This window comes from Bos grunniens, chromosome 6 (assembly GCF_055505025.1).
Source record: "Bos grunniens cultivar Pamir isolate PY7600 chromosome 6, Bosgru_T2T1.0, whole genome shotgun sequence".
NCBI classification, from domain to species: Eukaryota; Metazoa; Chordata; class Mammalia; order Artiodactyla; family Bovidae; genus Bos; species Bos grunniens.
The window spans coordinates 84,768,289-84,786,701 of NC_141170.1; the positions used below are offsets into that span (position 1 = coordinate 84,768,289).

Below are 18,413 nucleotides of genomic sequence, written 5' to 3' on the forward strand. Positions count from 1 at the left end.
GTGGCCAAAGTATTGGAGCTTCAGCTTCAGCATCAGTCCTTCTGATGAGTATTCAGGGTTTGTTTCCTTTTGGATTGACTGTTTTGATCTCCTTGCAATCCAAGGGACTCTCAAGAGTCTTTCCCAACACCAGAGTTCAAAATTATCAATTCTTCAGCATTCAGCCTTCTTTATGGTCCAACTCTCACATCCATACATGACTACTGGAAAAACCATAGCTTTGACTATACAGACCTTTGTTGACAAAGTGATGTCTCTGCTTTTTAATATGCTGCCTAGGTTTGTCATAGCTTTCTGTCCAAGGAGCAAGTGTCTTTTAATTTCATGGCTGCAGTCACCATCTGCAGTGATTTTGGAGCCCAAGAAAAGAAAGTCTCTCACTGTTCCCATGGTTTCCCCATCTATTTGCCATAAAATGATGGGACTAGATTCCATGATCTTCATTTTTTGAATGTTGAATTTTAAGCCATCCTTTCATTCTCCTCTTTCACCTTCATCAAGAGGCTCTTTAGTTCCTCTTTGCTTTCTGCCATAAGGGTGTTGTCATCTGCATATCTGAGGTTGTTCATATTTTTCCTGGCAGTCTTGATTCCAGCTTATGCTTCATCCAACCCAAATTTTGCATGATGTACTCTGAATATAAGTTAAATAAGTACGGTGACAGTATACAGCCTTGAGTTACTCCTTTCCTGATTTTGAACCAGCCTGTTGTTCCATGTCCGCTTCTGATTGTTGCTTCTTAACCTACATATAGATTTCTCAGGAAGAAGGTAAGATGGTCTGGTATTCCCATCTCTTTAAGAATTTTCCAGTTTGTTGTGATCCACACAGTCAAAGACTTTAGCATAGTCAATGAAGCAGAAGTGGATATTTTTTCTGGAATTCCCTTTCTTTTCCGGTGATCCAACAGATGTTGGCAATTTGATCTCTGATTCCTCTGCCTTTTCTAAATCCAGCTTGAACATCTGGAAGTTTTCAATTCACGCACGGTTAAAGCCTGGCTTGGAGAATTTGATCATTACTTTGCTAGCATGTGAAATGAGTGCAATTGTGAGGTAGTTTGAACATTCTTGGCATTGCCTTTCTTTAGGATTGGAATGATAACTGACCTTTTCCAGTCCTGTGGCCACTCCTGAGTTTTCCAAATTTCCTGGCATATTGAGTGCAGCACTTTAACAGTGTCATCTTTTAGGATTTGAGATAGCTCAGCTGGCCTTCCATCACCTCCACTATCTTTGTACTGATTCTTCCTAAGACCCACTTGACTTTGCACTCCAGGATGTCTGGCTCTAGGTGAGTGATCATACCATCATGGTTATCTGGGTCATGAAGATCTTTTTTTTGTATCATTCTGTGTGTTAGTGCTACCTCTTCTCAATATCTTCTGCTTCTGTTAGGTCCATACCGTTTTTGTCCTTTATTGTGCCCATCTTTGCATGAAATGTTCCCTTGATAGCTCTAATTTTCTTGAAGAGACCTCTAGTTTTCCCCATTCTATTGTTTCCCTCTATTTCTTTGTATTGTTCGCTTAGGAAGGTTTTCTTATTTCTCCTTGCTATTCTTTGGAACTCCGTATTCAGATTGGTATATCTTTCCTTTTCTCCTTTGCCTTCCACCTCTTCTTGTCTCAGCAATCTGTAACAGCTCCTCAGACAGCCATTTGTCTTTGTGCATTTCTTTTCCTTGGGGATGGTTTTATCACTGCCTCCTGTACAGTGTCGTGAACATCCATCCATGGTTCTTCAGGCACTCTGTCTATAAAATCGAATCCCTTGAATCTATATGTCACTTCCACTGTATAATCATAAAGGATTTAAGTTATACCTGAATGGTCTAGTGGTTTTCCCTACTTTCTTCAATTTAAGTGTGAATTTTGTAATAAGCATTTTATCATCTGAGCCGTAGTCAGCTCCTGGTCTTGTTCTTGCTAACTGTACAGAGCTCCTCCATCTTCAACTGCAAAGAATATAATCAATCTGGTTTCAGCATTGACCATCTGGTGACGTCCGTATGTAGTGTTGTTTCTCATGTTGTTGGAAGAGGGTGTTGGTTTCTGTCTTGGCATGCAGACATGCTACTATTGTCTTGTGTCTTTAATTGTCCTTGTTGGTTATCTATTTTATATTAGTAGTATGTAATGTTAATTCCAAATCCCTAATTTATCCTGCCTCTATGCCTTTCCAGTTTGGTAACCATAAATTTGTTTTTGAAGTTTGTCAATCTATTTCTGTTTTGTAGACAAATCCGTATATATCATTTTTTTTAGATTCCACATGTAAGTGATACCATGATAATTGTCTTTCTCTGAGTTACTTGACTTAGTATGATTATCTCTAGGTTTATCTATGTGGCTGCAAATGGCATTATTCCATTCTTTTCTTCTGGCTAAAATTGTTGTGTGTATGTGTGTGTATAAACACACACACACACACATATATATATATACACACACATATATATACATACATTGCATCTTCTTTCTTTATCCATTCCTCTGTTGATGGGCATGCAGGTTTTTTCCATGTCTTGGCTATTGTAAATAATGCTGCAATGAACGTAAGAGTGCATGCAACTTTTTGAGTTATGATCTTTTTGGATATACACCCAGGAGTGGGATAGATGGGTTATATGGTAGTTCTATTTTTAGTTTTTTAAGGAACTCCCATTCTGCTCTCCATAGTGATTGTGCCAGTTTACATTCCCACCAACAATGGGGGAGGATTCTCTTTCCACCACACCCTCTCCATCACTTATTTGTAGGCTTTATGATGAGTGCCGTTGTGACCAGTGTGAAGTCATCCTTCATTGTAGTTTTGATTTGCATTTTTCCAATAACAATGTTGACATCTTTTCATGTGCCTTTTGGCCATCTGTATGTCCTCTTTGGAGAAATGTCTATTTAGATCTTCTGCCCATTTCTTTGTTTACTTCATATTGAGCTACATGAGCTGTTTGTTGTACCTACTACATGAGCTGATTTATACCTGTCGGTCACATTGTTTGGAAATACTTTCTTCCATTCTGTGTGTTGTCTTTTTGTCTTGTTTATGGTTCCCTTTGCTGTGAAAAGCCTTTGAGTTTAATTAGGCTCCATCTGATATTTTTATTTTTACTTTGATTCTTCTAGGAGGTGGATCCAAAGAGCTATTGTTGCAATTTATGTCAAAGTATGTTCTGTCTATATTTTTTATAGAAGTTTTATATTATCTGATCTTACATTTATGTCTTTAATTCATTTTGAGTTTATTTTTATCTATTGTGTTAGAAAATGTTCTAATTTCATTCTTTTACATGTACCTTCCCAGTTTTCCCAGCAGCACTACGTGAAGAGACTGACTTTTCTCCATTATATGTTCCTGCCTTCTTTGTCATAAATTAATGGACCATAAGTGGATGAATTTATTTCTGGGCTTTCTATCCTGCCCCATTGATCTATATGCCCCCTTTGTGCCAATACCATACTATTTTGATTGCTGTAGCTTTGTGATATAGTCTGAAGTCAGGGAGCCTGATTCCTCCAGCTTTGTTTTTTCTTTCTGAAGATTGCTTTGGCTATTTGGGATCTTTTGTGTTTCCATACAGATTGTAAAGTTGTTTTTTTTTTTTTTTTCATAGTTTTTCTTAGCTTGAGCCTTTGGTCAGTATGTAGTGTCCTTTTTTGTCTCTTATGACAGTCTTTATTTTAAAGTCTATTTTGCCTGATACGAGTATTGCTGTTCCAGCTTTCTTTTTATTTCTATTTACACAGAACATCTTTTTCCATCCTCTCACTTTCAGTCTGTATATGTCCCGGGATCTGAAGTAGGGTTCTTGTAGACAGCATATATGTGGGTCTGGTTTTTGTATCTGTTTGGCCAGTTTGTATCTTTTAGTTGGAGCATTTAATCCCTTTATACTTAAGGTAATTATTGAGACATATGCCCTTATTGCCATTTTGTGTTTGGATCACTTTTTCTTTTTTGTGTGTGCATATTGTAGATTTTTGGCTTGTGATTCCCATGAGGTTTTGATATACCAGTCTATATATTTAATACAGCAGCTAACAAGATTGTTTTCAGTTTCTGGCCTCTTAATTTCAACTGCATTTTCAATATAGTATGTCTCCTACATACACACCTTCAAGTTGCAAACTTTCAAAGATGTGAATGTTTCTTTATATGTCAAATCACATAAGTTAGTTTGTACGTCTAGCACACATTGTCACGTGCATGCATCCTCTACAGGTGGTGGTGTTTTTGTGTCCTTTATTGCACAATACTGTGTAGAGTACAGTACTACAGCATCTTTATTTCAAGTCCAGAATGTCCATAAGCAAGAGGTAGATAGAATTAAATCTAGCAAGGAACCAGAACCTGTGCCATTAATGTCAGGCGTGAGTAAGACTGCAGCTTAGCCTCCATCTCCTATTGCTGACAAACCTTGGGCTCTAACGTCTTCTCCCTCTTCTCCGTCCTCCAATCAGCAGCTCTTCTTGCTTGTTCACTTGATGCTAGTCCTTGTATGCCAGCTGTTGTACTATACTGATGTACTTCTCAAGGTACTATACTGTAAGATTAAAGAGGTACTCTTTATTTTTTGCTATTTTTTATTTTGTGAAAATCATTATAAACTTATTACAGTACAAGGCTATATAGCTGATTATATTAGTTGGGTACCTAAAATAACTTTGTGGGACTTATGAACAAACTGAATATATAAATTTGCTCTTAGAATGGAACTATTTGTATGTAGGGGACTTGCTGTATCCTGAATTTGTACTCACTTAGCAGTTGCTGGTTTTGATTCTGTGCTTGTTTGTGGATGATTTCTTACTTTGATTGTATGTTTGCCCTTACTGTTGATCTTTCGTATTTGTGATACTTCTGTTTCTAGCCATGGCCTTTCCTGTTTAGAGTCCTTTAGGAATTGTTGTAAAGCTGTTGTGATGTCAGATTGCCTTAACTTCACTTGCCTGTGCAGTTTTTTGATTTCTCTGTTGAATCTGAAAAAGAGCCAAGTTTACTAGCTTTTTTATTATTTTTTCTTTTTCTAAATCACATTTTCTCCTTCTCAATTCTTCCCCAATGACATGTGCTTGCATGTGCACACGTGAAAGTGCAAATTTATCAATGGTATCTATTATACTTTTTTATGATCTATGATTGGCCAATGCATAAAACTACACCAGAAATGATTCTTACAACTTAAGCAGAATATACTTTTAGAATATCCTGCTTGAACTAATCCTATTTTTAAAGAATTTAATGCCATTCAACATTTAGTTTTCAGTTTGCTTTTTTACATCTTTCAATTTTGTGTTATAACGCTGTATAAACTTTATCGTTTTATTCCTGACTCATGTTCCAAATGCCTTGTTGGTTATAATAATGGGTATTTTTTGGAATCTCAGCTCTTAAAGGAAATAAGCTGATAAATCCTCAGTTCAGTTCTGTCACTCAGTCAGGTCCGACTCTTTGCGACCCCATGGACTGCAGCATGCCAGGCTTCCCTGTCCATCATCAACTCCCAGAGATTATTCAAACTCACGTCCATCAAGTCAGTGATGCCATCCAACCGTCTCATCCTCTGTTGTCCCCTTTCTTCTCCAGCCTTCAATCTTTCCCAGCATTAGGATCTTTTCCAGTGAGTCAGCTCTTCGCATCAGGTGGCCAAAGTATTGGAGATTCAGCTTCAGCATCAGTCCTTCCAATGAATATTCAGGAATGATTTCCTTTAGGATACCAGGTTGGATCTCCTTGCAGTCCAAGGGACTCTCAAGAGTCTTCTCCAACACCACAGTTCATAAGCATCAATTCTTCGGTGCTCAGCCTTCTTTATAATCCAACTCTCACATCCATACATGACCACTGGAAAAACCATAGCTTTGACTAGATGGACCTTTGTTGGCAAAGTAATGTCTCTGCTTTTTAATATGCTATCTAGGTTGGTCATAACTTTTCTTCCAAGGAGTAAGCATCTTTTAATTTCATGGCTGCAGTCACCATCTAATGTACTTAAACTGTTTTTATAGTACAGCAGAATGACTTAGTAGAATCATTAGAGCATTTAGGCAGGATGAACAGCAAAGGCAGTTTTATTTTCATACTAGCTGGATAGTGACTATGCATTTGGTATGTGTCCTTGTATACATGAAGTGGAAGCAGCAATGACACTTGCAGCTTTTCCAGCCAGAATATCTTTTTAGAAAGGACACCAGATTTTGAAGACAGATAAAGGTTTTCCAACTTGCCTCTTTCACTTAATAGCCTATGTGACCTTTAGTGACAATTTCAACTTACTAAGGACCAGTTTCCTGTTTTTCTGAGAAGAGACAATAACAGACATTGTACATTCTTGAGAGGATTCATATAAATTACTTGATACCAGTGCTTGGCATGTAACTATATTCTGTTAGCGTAGTGGCAAAGATTACAGAAGTAGAGGAAAGTGTGAATATAAGTAACTAATTTTGGCACGTTTGTAAACTATGTTTTCTTTGATTTATAAACATTATTTATGGTAGCTGATTTTAATATACAGGTGTTGTATTACTCTTGATGTTAGATGAGATTAATCAAAAATTTGGAGAGAAAACCATTATATATTTTTTATTCATATAGCAATATTCTGTAAAATTCAAAACCTCCACATATTAAAAAGTCAGATAAGTCAGCAGTGTAAAATAATAAAAAATATACGTAGTAAAATTCCTCTTTTTCATCATGTTTTGCTTACTTTTTCTATAGAATGTGATAGTGATTTGTTAATTCTGTTTAATAAGCACACATATGTTTTATGAATCAGAATTTTTAAAAAGGTGTGTTTATAGTTTAATAAACACAATTTAATAAATATTAAATTTTATACAATTAAACACAATTTAATAAATATTGGTATTTTCATTCCTTGGAAAGTGTCTGGGGTTAAGTTACTTATAAAATGTATCTGCCGAAAACGGAATTGTTTAATATTCCTTTGTCCTTCTGAGAGAATCTGGAAGAAGAAATTGAATTGTTTGCTTACGTAGAAAAATATTGGAAAAAAGCTATATTAAATCACATGCATGTGGAAATTAATTGATGGTCCAATAAAATAAATTTTAATGCACTTCGAATGTTTCTTTTCTCCAGATTGCTTCCTTGTGATTCTTTTATGTAAGGTGAAAGGAAGTATTTAAATAAGTTCTGTTGTAATTTAATTAAAGTATTATTTGGCTTTTCATTTCATTTTCAAAATAATATTTGAAAAATTAAGATAAACCTAAAATCCTTTGATAAAGAATTCTATCCTCTCTGTCATGGACTTGATTTACCACAGTCTCATTTCTTTCTATAGTCCCTTTCATTGTTTCTCCTTAGGCAAGTTTGAACTAGTAGCTGTTTATATATATATCTTTGTCAGGGTCTCGCTCACTTCTAAATATTTTCAAATGTCATTGCCTGAGAAAGATCCCGTATCACTTCCACTCCAAGTGGCTAATTTTTTCTAAACAACCATTCAGTGACAGCAAATGTTATTGGTTCCTTACGTGTTACTACTTTTTTGCCCTCTCCTCACATTCTAATAGGAGTCTAAATAAACACAACTTGTTAATTCTCATTTTAAATTTATATTGGAAAAAGTGGCCATATTTTCACTTACCCTTTTCAAAAAATGAAAACCATCCCTTTACATATTACATCTTAGATTATCTAATCTCCATTTCACTATTGTCTGAATAGCAGCTCTAGAAGTTTTATAAGAGGAAAGTTAGAAGGTTTGGCCATACATAATCCATTATGTATGTATTTTGTTAACCAACTTGGATAACTTTCATATCTTATTAAGGATTTAAGGGAAAGAGCAAGAGAGTTCCAGAAAAACATCTAAAGAGCCTCTTGATGAAAGTGAAAGAGAAGAGTGAAAAAGTTGGCTTAAAGCTCAACATTTAGAAAATTAAGATCATGGCATCCAGTCCCATCACTTCATGGGAAATAGATGGGGAAACAGTGGAAATAGTGGCTGACTTTATTTTTCTGGGCTCCAAAATCACTGCAGATGGTGATTGCAGCCATGAAATTAAAAGACGCCTACTCCTTGGAAGGAAAGTTATGACCAACCTAGACAGCATATTAAAAAGCAGGGACGTTACTTTGCCAACAAAGGTCCCTATAGTCAAAGCTATAGTTTTTCCAGTGGTCGTGTATGGATGTGAGAGTTGAACTATAAAGAAAGCTAAGTGCTGAATTGATGCTTTTGAACTGTGGCGTTGGAGAAGACCCTTGAGAGTCCCTTGGACTCCAAGGAGATCCAACCAGTCCATCCTAAAGGAGATCAGTCCTGGGTGTTCATTGGAAGGACTAATGCTAAAGCTGAAACTCCAATACTTTGGCCACCTGATGCAAAGAGCTCACTCATTGGAAAAGACCCTGATGCTGGGAAAGATTGAGAGCAGGAGGAGAAGGGGACGACAGAGGATGAGATGGCTGGATGGCATCACTGACTCGATGGACATGGGTTTGGGTGATCTCCAGGAGTTGGTGATGGACAGAGAGGCCTGGCATGCTGCAGTTCATGGGGTTGCAAAGAGTTGGACATGACTGAGTGACTCAACTGAACTGAACTGAAGGGAAAGAGAGAGTGTTCACTTTTAAGTGAATTTAATTTAAGGGAAAGAGTATTTCTTAAGGAGAGGGAAAGGAAGAGAAAGGGAGGAGTAACCTGAGGGGAGAAGGGGAGGAGAAGAAACATTAGTTTTGTGTATTGTTAGTGAGGTTTGTGATGACTACTATCTCTTCATGGAAAAAATTAAATGATGAGTTATAACAGTTTTTATCATTAAAATATTATAGAGCTATTTTATTGACCAAGTGAAGAAAACAAAATAAAATTCTCCTTTAAATCAACGTAAGACAAAAGCAGAACCTAGTGGAATCACATGAACTTCTTGGGAAACCTAAGTTAACTTTGTTAACTTAAACTTTGCAGACTCATTGAAATGGGTGGTAATCATAGTAAAAAATCCCCAGATGAGGTCTGATCATGTGAGTACAGCACTCCAAGCTGTGCTATACACACAGTGAACACATTATAATAAATATGCAAAGATAATTTTTACTCTAAGTGACACATTTAGTAGCAAGAAGACGAGAGCCAGAGGCCCAGTCATATTGTGTGTATATGCATGCTAAGTCTCTTCAGTAGTGTCCAACTCTTTTTTTGCAACGTTATGAACTGTAGCCCGCCAGGCTCCCAGTCCATGAAATTCTCCAAGTAAGAATACTGGAGTGAATTGCCATTTACTCCTCCAAGGGATCTTCTTGACCCAGGGACTGAACTGAGTCTCTTGTGTCTCTTGCATTGGCAGGCGGGGGAAACCAGTCACATTAGTAGCCAGAATTAGTACATTTGCATTTGAGATATGAAATCCCAAACTTTGCTCATGCATTGTATCTCTTATTTATAACAGGGTTGGATTCATGTAGGCTCCCCTAAAGGGCAGATTCCTAAATGTGTAGATTTTGGAACGAGAGAATTAGAAGCAATAAATAATTAAAAATGGTATTTACTGAAAATGTTTTGAATTTTAAATGTAAACACTTCTGAAACTGTATCAGTAAAATCCTCTCAATTTAAAGAAAACACAATAGCTTATAGAAAACTTAGCATAATCATTTGATATTGGATTTAAGCAAAGCATGTCTCTAGCTTTCAGCCATGATTCTGACTTAGTGGTTCCTGTATTAAAAGAAAAGATGCCAAAAATGACGTTATTATGACCTGAAAATTAAACCTCTGAATGTTCAAATTGATAAGTAAAGTGCCACCACTGCGAAATATATGCACAATCATGAATTGTACAGTAATCAAATTTTAATGCGGGGGGGAGCATTAGTGTAGAAGCACATGACTCACCAAAAAATGTGTTTTGGTTTTGCTCTTTTTTTTCCTGCAGGAAAAAGTTCAGCACTTACAGAAGGCTTTTGCTTCAAGAGTAGATAAATCCACACAAACTGAACTTCTAGGCTATGATGTAAGTAGCTATATAAAACCATTTTTATCTTTTTTATTGGTATTCAGACCTCCACAGCTTATTTACTTCTATTGCTGCTATGTCCATGCATTGATTTAATAGGATTTAGTGGTACACCATTTATCTTTTGCTCTTAAATAATCCCCAAATACCTTCTGGAACTGAAAAAGATAATTACAGGCACTGACTAGCATACCAATGTCTTATTAATTTCTTTAAACCAACATCGCTAATACAGTCTTCTGAATTAGTGAATTTGCAGACATGTGCAAGAGATGTATTAGAATACTAAGACAATTTATTTTTAAGAAAGTACTGATTTATTTATTAACAGTTGAATAAAGTTATTATATTTTCAATCACCAAGGGCCAAGTACATCATTTTTACATTCTGGCACATAAAAGGGAGCACAACTTTGCAGAGAAATTTACAATACTATTTTAGCTCTTGGGCTTTGGTGTGGGCTGCAGAAAGTAATTTAATTGAAAGTTAGCATTTTTTTCTTCATATGAAATATTTGTTGAACTGTCAAAAGAAGATTGTAAAACATGTTTTAATACAAGATGACTTCCAGTAGCACTAAATGATTTTAGAAAACTTTGATTCAAATATCTACTTAAACAAAGCTATGAAATTTTCACTTTGCCTAAGTTCACAACTTTAAATTTTCTTTCGATGAAAACATAAATGAGTTATCTTCTTTATGTTGAACCTAACATTTGTGAGAATACTCTGCTTTTTTAAAAAAATTATTAATATTATTTTTACCACTCTATTGGCAAGTAATAATAGAATAGAAATAATTTTAGATTTCATGAAGGGGTTTAATGATAAAATGTCAACTGATCTTCATGTTCTTATTTGTGTTGCCTTTCAAAGTACATTAACATATGTAACATAAAGCTGTCTATCTCTATTAGGAAATAAACCAGAGTTTTGAATTTCAGCTAAAATGGTTTTCAGATAGTTATGTGCATTATTTTTTAATTAAAAAAAATTAAAAGCTATCCCTTTCTTTTGAGTTATTCTCTTATACTTATTTCATGTTTATTCTTAATACCTAAATATTCTAGATATCAATATTCTGACTATAATACTTCTTCAATTCCAGTGCTTTGGTATTTAAATGATAATGTTTCAGATATTTAAAAGTTAATGTTTTAGTAAGTTCAAATATGCTTTAGTGCACTAATTCAATATTTATCTGTTTAAGAGGAGTTATTGTTTAATTTTTTTTTTCTAGTACATATTATTTGTGCTTAGGTCTTTGGGATATAAAACCAGTATGTATTTTACAATTAATAATCCATATGTTTTTAAATCTGTGAGTCAGTTGTCCAATAAGAACAATAAATTCATAGTCCACATTAAATCTTATTTCAACATAAAGTCATTTAACACAGGAGCTGCAAGTAAACTTAGAATTCACCTATTTCAGTGCCCTCAATTTTCAAACAAGTTGACTAAGTTCCAGAAAAGTGAAGTCACTTGTTCACTAATGCACATTCTTTGTGTAAATCTGATCTTTTAAAAAAGTAGTGATTATCCTTATAACAAGGAAAAAGGAAGTACTCAGGCATTTGCACTCAGATATTTCATTTTACTCAATTTAAGAGACTGATGTTTAGCAGACTAAATTCTAAATTTCTAAATAACTGAATGTAAATGTAGAATGTAACCCTCTTAGATCTACAGCACTATTGGTGCCAGTCAGAAATGCCCACTAAGACATGATGGTATCTGTGGGGAGAGAGCTAAGTTCTAGCTACTAGATATTCCTTATGCCTGACATTTGAATGCCTGTCTGTGCCCCATACTTTTCTTGATTTTACAAAATGTCTTATATCAATGGTATTTAATTCTCCAAACGTGTAAATAAAAATTAAAGCCATGATCATAGTTAATTCTTGATCATACCTAGCCTCTTCTCATATCTGACAATGAGAGCTTAATGTATTTTACTAGATAAAAGTAATGTTAAAGAATAATTTCTTAGTAGTGAGTCCTTAATGGATCCCCTTGTACAAGTTTCTGATATGATTTGGGTAGTTATTAACATAGAATAATGTTCTAAAGATTTCATATTTTGTACTTCTTGGTGATATATTTTAGGACATAAGCATCAGAATCAGGACAAAGATATGCATGCAGAACCTTCCACCAGTAACTAGATGTAACTGTCATAATAGATTTTAAGGCAATTGGTATTAAAAAAACAAAAAACAAAAAAAAAACTGGGATGGGAAATATTTTAAATAAAACAAGTAAAGTATTTTAAATCTGCTGAGTTGTAACTATTTGGAATATTATTCATTAATGTAACTTTTTCATGACTGAAATATATTTTCTATAATTTTCAATAATGGTTTATAATTTTTTATATTCTTGTATGCAATAAGAATAATTTGTTATCTTTGATATTTTGCTCACATTTTCTCAGGAAATATAATTTGATCTTTAATTTATCACAAGTGTATATACATATATATACCTACATACATGCTATTTGAAATTTGCAATAGTATTTGTGAGAAGAAAAATCTTGTAGAAATCTGGCATATTATGGATGATGTTTTCACCTCTTTCTTTTTAAAGCTGTCAATATTAGCCACAAATTGTTCTTTACTGATCTTTATGGATCATGTTTCAGTGACATGAATGTTAGAATATAATCAGTCATGTCCGACTCTTTGCGATCCTATGGACTGTAGTCTACCAGGCTCCTATGTCCATGGGATTTTCTAGGCAAGAGTACTGGAGTGGGTTGCCATTTCCTTCTCCAGGGGATCTTCCTGACCCAGGGAACGAACCCAGGTCTCCTGCATTGCAGGCAGATGCTTTACCCTCTGAGCCACCAGGGAAGCCCTATAAGAGACTACAGTATCTATTAATATAATTTCCTTGTGAAGATAGCTGTTACTACACATTTTGCTTAAGATGGGAAATAGAATCCCCGGGAGATATTAATTATAATGAAAACTATTAAAAGAAATTTCAAAATTTCAAAAGATATTAATTTCCCAAAAGATATTAATTATAATGAAAACTACTAAAAGAAAGTTCCAAATTTCCAAATTCACTACAGTGATTAAGTTCAAAGGTTTGTACAATAAACAACTTCTAGCCTGCCACAGATTTATCAAGAGTCTTAAAACTAATGTTAAAGTACAACATGTTCTGACTTCTAATGCAAGTGGCAAGAATTATTTAAAAATAATTTCAGAGTGTCTCAGCAAAGGCCTATAAACACAATAGTTCTTATGATGAGGGAGATTGTTAAATAAATGATGAATATGTCTTAAATAATCAATGCCAATTTAACCTCTTTCACCCTCCTCTGTCTGCACAGGTTTAGTTTATTGAAATCAAAGAATAATTTCTTAGGTGTCAGTTGTGTTATTACAACAGAATGGAAGATGAATAGATGTAGTCAGGTAGCAATGTTGTCGATTACAAGATTATGTTAAGAGGTAGGCAAGATTCTTCTGATTACATCAGCTGTATAAATAGATACTTCAACAAAGCACATTTGCTGCCTATAAAAATTTTATAGTTTGAACTACTGCAAATAACATTTTGGTTAAAGCAGTTGAGAATGAATGACCAAAATGCTACACTGAAATTTTATTTTCTGACAGTGAGAAGATTCAGATCCTTTAATTAATTTGACACCATTATGGACAATTTTTTAACTTCCTTGGGCTTCCCTTGTAGCTCAGTTGGTAAAGGATCTGCCTGTAGTACAGGAGACCTGGGTTCGATCCCTGGATTGGGAAGATCTCCTGGAGAAGGAAATGGCAACCCACTCCAGTATCCTCGCCTGGAAAATCTCATGGACAGAGGAGACTGGTGGGCTGTAGTCCACAGGGTCGCAAAGAGTCGGACACGACTGAGTGACTAACACTTTGTTGTTCTACAGAAGATTGTCATTTTCAAAGTGACTGATTAACTTTAGGTGTAAGTTTTCCTTTCAGTTACTTCCTAAACTTGACTCAGAACAGTCACAGTGTCTTGAGACTGCTCTTTTAGGCAGAAACATTGAAGTTTTAAGATCTTCCACTCAGTGGCATATATTTTACACTTATATTTAAAACAAGTGTTTAGTTGAACTAGGAATGTTTTGTTCATACTTTAAGAGTTTTAAAGTTACCAGGTATTTCATCAGGTATTATTATTCATCACTGTCATTCTAAATATTATTAATAGTTTGTATATGGCTATTTTAAAATCAGCTGAACTGTGGTTTCACACACATTATGTCTCAGTCATACATGAGTGAAGCATAAATCAGTATGGAAACGTATGGTCACACCTCTGTGTGTTCTGCAAATATTTTAATGCATTTCCAAGGGTGGGACTTGCTTTATAAACACAGCTTTCTACTTAACTAGTTGCATTATGAATACAGATTTTGAAAAACTCAATGCAATTACCTGTGTATTTGCAATCTATGCTATTTTTCTCATGTTTAGTTTTGCAGGCTCTCCTGGCACAGTTAGTAGTGTTCAGGGAATTCTAACAAATAAGAAAATTGTTCATAATGTAAGGAATAAGAGTAATTAGTTTTTACACTAATTGTTTTATTAGCTATTAGAGCAGGAGAGTATTTTGTGTTATGCTAATATATTATGTCAACTTATGTGTTAAGCCCGGGCTTCCCAGGTAGCTCAGAAGGTACCTGGTCTTCTGCCTGCAATTCAGGAGACCAGTGTTTAATCCCTGGGTCAGGAAGATCCCCTGGAGAAGGAAATGGCAACCCACTCCAGTATTCTTGCCTGGAAAGATCCTGTGGATCGAGGAGACTGGCAGGCTACTGTCTATGGGATCACAAAGAGTGGGAGACGACTGAGTGACTAACACTTTCATGGGTTAAGTCCGATTCTAAGATTGAATAACTATTGATTAGGCTGTCTCATCCGACTGCTAATAAAGTGTAGTTTCTTAAATCTGTTTTAGATCCATCTGTTGCTATCATCTTTCTTAAATTCAGTTCTTATCCTGATCATGCTTCAATGTGATCCAGTATTTAGTAAAGGAGTGCCTTCCCCCAATGTGCTTCATTCTTTAATATTTACTTAGCTCAGGTATTTATGTTGGTTTTTAGAAACAACAACAACAAAAAAATCAGGTTTAAAACTGAATGATATATTCCAGGTTTTCTTTCTCTCTTTTTTTGTAAGGTTTTTAAAATAGCATTTAATACTTAAAAGTTAACATGTGTATAACAGAAAGCCAAAAAACACAAGAAGCAGAAAACAAAGTCATTCATAATCACAAGCAGTTTACCATTTGATGTGTCCTTCTGGGTCTCATTTGTGTATTTCTTTTGAAGTCCAATTTTTGTATTACATTAAAGGCAACTTTCAGACAAGAACATTGATGAAAACACTGGAAACAACATCTGCCACACTTGTTTGCTAATTAATGGAGGAATCACAGCTTACCTAGTGGTAACATTCTGAGGGCATCACTTCTGAAAATCCATGCATGTATTCATTCAACAAATATTGATAAGTGCTTCCTGGAAGCCAGACCTTGTTCTGCGTACTTGAGCTACATCCTTTAACCAAACAAATAATCCCTCAGGGAGTTTGCATTTCATTATTATATTTAAAACAAAACCAAATAAAAATAAGCAAAGTATATGGTATGTTAGAAGCTCCTAAGTGCAGTATAAAAGAGAAAAAACACAGGGAAAAGATAATTGTGAGTGTAGGGGTATGGTCAGGGTTATGATCAGAAACTTTATATCAAGTAATCTGGACAGATCTGAGGGTGACATGTGCCTTGTGAGACTTGAAGGAGGTGAGGTGAAAATCACCAGTAGCCAGAAATCCTTTTGTGGTGTGAATCTTGAAACCTGTTGAAGACCCTCAGTCAGAACAAATTGATGTGTCTTGGCTCCATGGATAAGAATAATTGGCTTCATTTAGGGGCCCTCTGTTATAAAAATAGACATTAAACCCTAGAATCAGACCCAGTATACCAAGCGACTCACACTAGCGGAACCCAGACCACCCAAGGGAACAGCCTGCTCAGCCTCTTAAGATCATATTCACTTATCATAGGCACTGAGAAGAAAGCTGGGTAAAATCAAGTTCGATAAGTAAATTACATTTGCTTTTCTTCCTTTTTTTTTTGCTTGCGTTGTCTCCACCCTCTTCTCTCTCTCTGTACCATTATTCTTCAGCCCAGGCAGTGCTAACTGTATAAACTTTAAATGTATAATTAGATTTCATTGTATATCTACACATCCCATTTATTAGAGATATGCTACTAAAAGTGAATAAAGCACTAAGTAATTACTTGGTGAAAAATGAGTATATTAACTAAAAGACTCTAATGTTATTTTTATAATCTAAAGAATCTGTAACAAATCAGTATGCATTATTTTACTTTATTCACAAGAATCATACAGAAGTACATATTGCTACCCTACATTTTTACTCTATATTTGTTATATTGAACTAATATTTTGCAGTGACTACTTTGCGCCTTTTAGAAGACATAATAATATTAAATGCAAATCAGCATAGTCAACCAGGTGAGGTGAAAATCACCTTTTAAAACATGGATGACAACATGCAGTTGTCCTTAACATACTGCATTGAATGGTTCGTTTTAAAATCCTGAATCTTTATCTAGGAACTAGATCATTCCTGGAATATCTCCAGGTCTTTAGTTCTTGCTACATAGAATTGGTGTTAGTTAGCTGATAGTTCTTTTGTTAAGTGAATCTGTGGTTGAAATGCTGATGGGGGAAATAGCAAGGCTAAGTTTTAACCAAGAAAACTCATATAATTATAGAATATTAATTAAAACAAAGCAAAAGAGCACACTCACAAGTATTTTATATAGCTCAAATTATGTGAGGGAGGAAAAATTACTTTCCCTCTACCCTTCTTGGCCGAGGACCCCACTCTACAATAATAAGAGACAGAATAGCTGTAGAAAACAAACAAGTTTAGTAATATGTATACTGCCTGTATAAGCGGGAGATACCGAGGAAAGCAGTAATTCCTTGAAATGGCCTAAACCACCACCATTTCTAGCTGAAGACAAAAGGATGGGAGTAGGGAGGGTGGTTATGGGAAGTTTCCAGGAAAAAATACAGTAAACAAAGGATATGATTGTTATGCAGATTTAAGTTGGTGCCTTCTTCATAAATAGAATTTTATAGAGATTTGGTCATCTTCCTTCTTCTGGTACAGAGAAGGAGATACTCTTACAAATTAGAGGTTCATCTTAAAAATGTGAATTCTTCTTACAAAAGGTAACTTCTTAGTTTTTTTAGAGCTTCTCCTGCTGTTTCTTAAAAATAAACTCAAGATAAACCATTTGTCAAAGAAGCATGTTTTGGTGTAGTATATTTTGCTGTCCTTCAACTAGTAATAGTGAGGATCATACTTGCTTAAAATTATGTTGATTCTGTGATAGTACTGATATGAGAAAAGTAGCTGTTTGTTGAAAAGAAAATTTTTCCAACCCACTTCTATTTCCATCTGAGATTGCCATCTCTATAGGAAATCTAATTTCAAAATTTCAGATAGTTCCTTAGAAAATTCTAGAAGTCATTTTAGTATTTTCCAGTATGCTAAATGTCATTGCATAAAAGAGAGTCCCTTCTGAAGGAAGAAAACAAAATGTATATACTAAAGACATCTCTCAGTGTCTATTTATCATGATTATGGAATTGTTGCTAATCAGAATTTGTATTAAGTTCTAAGTTTACTCAAGTACTTGTTCAATGTAAATCTTTGAGTGTTTATATTTGCTGATTTCTAGAGAAAGGGATCGTTTCCTTTAATGTGGTCTACAAGTAAGAAAATCTGTAAAATGAAATTTATTCTTTATATATATATATATATATATATACACACATATATACACACACACACACATATGCTTGCAATATAAGTATAAAAATATTATACAGATAAATATATAAAGTGTTAGTCACTCAGTGGTGTCTTGACTCTTTGTGACCCATGGACTGTAGTCCACCAGGCTCCTCTACTGTTCTCAGGCAAGAACACTGGAGTGGGTAGCCATTACCTTCTCCAGGGAACCTTCCCAACCCAGGAATTGATTCCCATTTCCCAACCCAATGCCTTGCATTGCAGGCAGATTATCTACCATCGAAGCCACCAGAGAAGCCCATCAGTAAAGCTGTATATATACCTAAACGCATACATACACACAAATACTAACATGACATAACTTTAAAAAAGAACCTACATTTATTTACTATTTTTATTATATAGCATAGGATTAGATGCAAATTTTTAAACTTTTGCATGTATATAATAAGAATTAAATTATACACTAATATGTTTTAAATCGCTATTCAAATTTTAATATGATTAAATTGGAAATAGAAAAATATTGGCTGGGTATATTTGTGATCTAATTATGTCATAT

The 18,413-nt window shown here is 34.8% G+C and overlaps 1 protein-coding gene across 32 annotated transcripts in view; it reads left to right on the forward strand.

The window, feature by feature from the left end:
- Window positions 1-18,413, forward strand: part of CCSER1 (coiled-coil serine rich protein 1) — a 1,487,998-nt gene that overhangs the window by 806,831 nt on the left and 662,754 nt on the right. For 27 of the 32 annotated variants that reach the window (XR_015165660.1, XR_015165661.1, XM_086406508.1 and 24 more), the window contains one exon: window positions 9,914-9,991. The exons of 1 other annotated variant lie outside the window; for it this stretch is intronic. Coding sequence is in view for 29 of the 31 variants with exons in the window: in XM_086406508.1 (XP_086262634.1) it covers window positions 9,914-9,991 (78 nt within the window). In the remaining 2 variants the exon portion in view is untranslated. Of the gene's footprint in view, window positions 1-5,588; window positions 6,778-9,913; window positions 9,992-12,104; window positions 12,222-14,640; window positions 17,897-18,413 lie in introns of those variants that run through there. 4 more of the 32 variants (XM_086406537.1, XM_086406520.1, XM_086406521.1 and 1 more) reach the window with 4 other exon arrangements.